The 5,707-nt window shown below is 37.2% G+C and overlaps 1 protein-coding gene across 1 annotated transcript in view; it reads left to right on the top strand.

Moving 5' to 3' along the window:
- Positions 1–5,707, top strand: part of CUNH9orf84 (chromosome unknown C9orf84 homolog) — an 87,670-nt gene that overhangs the window by 47,179 nt on the left and 34,784 nt on the right. The window contains 2 exon segments of the mRNA XM_003785386.2: positions 2,480–2,599; positions 3,532–3,708. Coding sequence (XP_003785434.1) covers positions 2,480–2,599; positions 3,532–3,708 — 297 coding nt within the window.

Below are 5,707 nucleotides of genomic sequence, written 5' to 3'. Positions count from 1 at the left end.
AAGCAAGTCTCCTGCCTCCGCCTCCCAAGTAGCTGGGACCACAGGCGCCTGCCACAACGCCCAGCTATTTTTTGGTTGCAGCCATTATTGTTGTTTGGCGGATCCGGGCTGGATTCGAACCTGCCAACTTAGGTGTATGTGGCTGGCGCCTTAGCTGCTTGAGCCACAGGCGCCGAGCCAAGATCTTCAGTTCTTAATATTTTGATAGTTGCATATACTTTTCCAAAAGATATGGCAATCTTTTATGTATCTATTTAAAGTTATATTACTATATCAGTCAGCACATTTTTTGCAATGAAAAAATTGGTGAAAATGCAAAATAGTATTTAAAGATTTCAAAATTTTGTGAGCCTTTATGTTTTTATATACTCACTTTAAATTTCTTTTTATATAAGTTTGACCACCTTATAACTTACCTTCCGAGGTGACAATTCTATATGTAACTGAGATCTAACCAATATTTGCACGATAATTAAAGCATGACTTCCGAAAAAATGAACAAAATATAAAGTATTTTATAAATATGTTGTGAAAAGGGGAATTTTTAAAACATTTGATTGAATCAGATTTCTTAATGTTTTCAGATTCTATTCATGTTTGTTGTAAAAAAAGAAATCTACTCCAAATTAACACTGACATCCTTTTCTGGTTGCCATACTTGTGATGATGGTTTATAATAGGATATATTAGCAACAGAAAATGAGGGAGGCTCAGCATCCGTAGCTCAGTGAGTAAGGGCTCCAGCCACATACACCAAAGCTGGCAAGTTCCAGCCCAGCCCGGGCCTGCTAAACGACAGTGACAACTACAACCAAAAAATAGCCAGGTGTTGTGGTGGGCACCTGTAGTCCCACCTACTCAGGAGGCTAAGGCAAGAGAATGACTTAAGCCCAAGAGTTTGAAGTTGCTGTGAGCTGTGATGCCACAGCACTCTACCAAGGGCAACATAGTGAAACTCTGTCTCAAAAAAAGAAAGAAAGAAAATGAGGCAAAGCAGCAAGAAAGGAGAAGAAAACAAAAAGAACATGTTCTTGTAAAAAATAACCAGGTATTAACTTACTGAACAATTAAAGAAATATTAATGTTAGGTGGGAATGCTTCTATAATCCTGTGTTTCCTCAATTAGTGTTACATTCCTGGCTTCTTTGCCCCTTTATACATTCTCCTCAGAAGAGGTAGAAGGAATTATCTGAATTATAATTTAAAATAAATGGAAATAATAAATTAGACATAAGTTTATGGGAATGAGCTGCTAGGAGGAACAGGCGTTTTCCTTGGCTTCATGATACTTTCCTGTGCAGGGTCTACTCCCTAGAACCTGCTCAGCAGGTATCATTTTCTGGATCGTCATACCCTAGTATTGGGTTGGTAACTCTGCCTACTTCTGGTATTTAGTTGTCAAGTTCATCTGACTCTCAAACTAAGCTCTATTCTCCAACATAGCCTTCAGTAATAAGAGAGGTAATATTTATATACCTATTTTGCTTCTTGTCTTATTTTACAGTTGATTCAGGGGCAAGAAATGTTATAACTTATTTGGCCTCCTATTAAATTCCTATAATTAATTTCATTTGATTATATCTATTTGAATTATTTATAATTAATTGAAAGTATTATTTGAAATAACATTAATCCCATTTAGGATATACTCTATTACATTTTTAACCATGTGTTTAAAGATAACGTGTTTCTAAAATTATCTTATTAATAGATAAAAGTTCTATTTGATTAAAATGACTAGAAGTGCATGTGTGTGTGTGTATATCTTCTACAATACCTAGGAAAGAAGAATGGAAACTAATATTTATTGAACACTCTGTACCAGGCACTATATTACATACTAGAGATAATATGATGCTTTTGCTGACGACCTCACACTATAATAGAGTAGGCCAGACATGCAGACAGATCATTTCTGCATGATAGGTGCTGAGAGAGGTATGTAGAGTGCTGAGAAAACAAAAAGAAGGAGCAGGCCTAGACCATAGGGTGGACAGTCACATAAGACATCTTATAGGAGGTGCCCGAGAGCTGCAAGGTGAGTAGTAAGGATTGACCTAGTTAAGAAAGGATGGAAACAGAGAAGTCTTGGGGAAGAGGAGAGAATTAATAACAGAGGGAAGGATATGTGGACAGTCAGAGAAGTTAAATAGAACAGACCATAACTTCTGTGTGTCAGAAACTGTACTTGGTATTTAATCCTTATAACTATTAATTTTTCATAAATGAGGAAACCGAGGCTAGTGTCAGGACTGAAATTGAAACACTGATCTGGTGCAGAAGTTCTTTCCATTTTTACCATTCATCTTCCTACCTGGCACAATGTTAGGTCCATTGAGCTGAATAGTTGTTCAGTTAATGCTAATGTGTATTAGTGAAGAAATTTTAATAACTGTATTTTAGAAAAATGCATAAAAGTAAAGCAACGTTAAATTTCTTCTGAACAACACAAATTAATATTTCTTACTAGAATTTCAAGATAAGGAAGAATGTTCTTTGACTTGTCAAGAAGAAAGTCCTATTATTTGTACTAATACAACTCTGGAGAGAACAAATCAGGAAAGGGGAACAAATAATGTCATTGGAATTCAAGCGTCAGGTATGCTACATGCTTTTAAAATACATTCAAATGTACTTAGTTTGAAAGCCCATTCCTGGATATCTAGGACATACCTCATTTTCCGTGAAATTTTCTTTTTTGATAACACTCATACTTGCAAGTTATTTCCAGACCTGGAATGCCCTGGTCGCGGTCACTTCCCGTCCCCATTTCCCTATCCCCATCTACTAAGTTATTTCTTCCTTCCTTTAAACTGCTGCTGCTTCCCTACATTAATCAGAGAACAACTACAACTCTTCAGAGCCTTCTGTCTAGTTTGGAAAATGAACTGCTAATAGTTGCTCTCTCTCTGTTCTCTTACCCACTATCAGGATGTTGTAAATAAATTGCTATTGATTCCTCTATTGATTTTTTTTTTTTTGTTCTGCTGTGTAGAATGTTCTTTGATTCTAAGGAACAGCCTGCTGCTTAAGAACATCATCCTCATTAAAATCAATAAGGAAATATAACACTGATTCTCAAGTATCTTTTCATTCTTTTGACTCAGTTTTACTTATGATCCCAAAGTGATTATGCAAATCTTTAAATAATGATATTTTAGTGGGAACTAGAAAACAATTTTTCATTGTTACAAATATGTTTGGCTTAAGGTATAAGCTAATCATGGAGGAAGAAAAAAATTATGTAATTCTCTTTATAAGGATCATCATACCATGTCAAATTAGTTACTGAGTAAATCCTTTTTAATAAATAATATGGTCATAAAATTATATTATTATATGGGGGGTTGTTATTATTACTCTAGAGTAAATATCCTAAACTAAGTCCCTATACAATCTCATAATTTTTAACTCAGAGAAGAATTTAGATAGGAGTTCTGGCTTCCCTGATGTTAACATGTTTAATTGGTATATCAAAAAGAGTGTGTCTTCCTTATGAAAACACTGCCTTTAATGCTTTTATTTTTGCAGATAGTCAGTGCCAAGCATACTCTCTCCTAGAAGCAGCAGCTGCTCCTGTCTTAAAAAAACTTGTATGCCTCTGTAGTCTCCCTGCTGCTCATTGGAAATTTGCCATTGTTATTTTCGACCAAACAAGGTTTCTTTTAAAGGAACAAGAAAAAGTAGTAAGTGATGCTATTCACCAAGGTGAGTGCAAATAAAAGTCATATTTTTTAGAAGATAAAAGCTTAAAGATTATTTTATAAAATTTGTAAAAACTGAATCGTGGAGAGTCAGAAATTAGTCATAGATAAAGGCGTAACTATAATTCAGCTTATGGTACTCACCCAAACTAATACTGAAAGATCAGCTAAATAAGCAGAAAAAGGTAAGAAGTATCATCTGGTATTTCTTCTCAGTGAAGCTCCTCATTGACATATATGTTTTACTTGGCAGATTCCTATTGCTGAAACTAAATTACTTTACTGTTAATTAGCATCTGAACCACTTGATTTCCTCCCCCTCAAAAGGAGGTTAAAAACTACATCAATTAAAGTCAATTCTAGATATTTTCTTTTGGCCAAGATGGAGTAACAGGGATTAGATTTACCGTCCTGCCAGGAACAACCGAAAATACAAAGACAAAAGATATGAAACCAGTTTTTAGGGACTGTGGATATCAGTCAATGAAGGACAGTGGTTTCTTTCTTTTTTTTTTTTTTTTTTTTTTTTGAGACAGAGCCTCAAGCTGTCCCCCTGGGTAGACTGCTGTAGCATCACAGCTCACAGCAACCTCCAACTCCTGGGCTCAAGCGAGTCTCCCGCCTCAGCCTCCCAAGCAGCTGGGACCACAGGTGCCCGCCACAACACCAGGCCATTTTTTGGTTGCAGCCGTCGTTGTTTGGCGGGCCTGGGCTGGATTTGAACCTGCTACCTTAGGTGTATGTGGCTGGCACCTTAGCCACTTGAGCCACAGGTGCCAAGCCAGGACAGTGGTTTCTGAGAGATGAGAAACCAGTCAAGTGAGCCTTACCATTACTCCAGCTTACTTCCTTGAAAGAGTTGCCAGGCTGTGGCACAGGGAGCCCAGTGGACAATCTGAGCTGATGAAACAGAGCGGAGAGTCTAGGGAGACCAAGATAAATACAGTTCAAGAGTAAAATGTTAGTGAGCAGACAGAGAGCTTCACCCAGAGCCCTAGAGTTGTGCAGAGGATATCCCTCAAGCATTTAGCAGAGTACTGAGCAGAGAATATACATATGGAAACTACCTGAGGCTATGGGAACAAAACATATGAAAGAATTAGAAGGACCAGTTTGCTGCATTTGCACAGGGCAGGGAATAATATCTGTTCCCATGAGCTAGACTAGAAAAACTCATAATTCATAGGTGATTGAGTACAGTACTCAGAAAAAAATCTTACCTCAGTAGTGGAGAATAATTATCACAAGGCTTAGCACGGCTCTGGACCTGACTAATAAATCACAAAGCAAGATCCAAAAGATCAATCCACTTCCAAGAAACTTAGCTACATCCCAACAAAGCACAAGAGGATTTATATGGATACTAGCACTCAAAAAAGCAGCATTCATAATGTCTGTCATCCAACCAGATTACCAGGCATACAAAAAGGCAAGAAAACATAACCCATAATGAGAATAATCAATCAAAACAAGCCCAGAACTGGGCAGAGTATGGTGACTCATACCTGTATTCCTAGTACTCTAGGAGGCCAAGGTGGGGGCAGAAGGATCACTTGAATTCAGGAGTTTGAGACTAGCCTGAATAAGAACAAGACCCCATCTCTACTAAAAATAGAAAAAATTAGCCACACATTGCAATAGGGGCCTGTAGTTTCAGCTACTCAGGAGGCTGAGGCAGGAGGATCAACTGAACCCAGGAGTTTGAGGTTGCTGTGAGCTAGGCTTATGCCACTGCACTGTAGCCTGGGCAACAAGAGTGAGACACTGTCTCAAAAAGGAAAGAAAAGAAAAAAACCAAGCTCAGAACTGACAAAAGATATTAGAATTACCACAGAAGAATATTGAAACTTAATAAATGTTATCCATATTTTCAAATAGAAATATAACAAAAACCCAAATGAAACTTCTACTACTAAACTACAACGTATGAGATGAAAGGTACACCGGACGGGATTAATGGCAGATTACATATTGCAGAAAAAAAGATTTACCTAAAAAAAAAA

Source organism: Otolemur garnettii, unplaced genomic scaffold, assembly GCF_000181295.1.
Source record: "Otolemur garnettii isolate 467f Iridium unplaced genomic scaffold, OtoGar3 scaffold00014, whole genome shotgun sequence".
Lineage (NCBI taxonomy): Eukaryota > Metazoa > Chordata > Mammalia > Primates > Galagidae > Otolemur > Otolemur garnettii.
The sequence above is the reverse complement of the archived record's forward strand: the minus strand, read 5'-3'. Positions and strand labels throughout refer to the sequence as shown.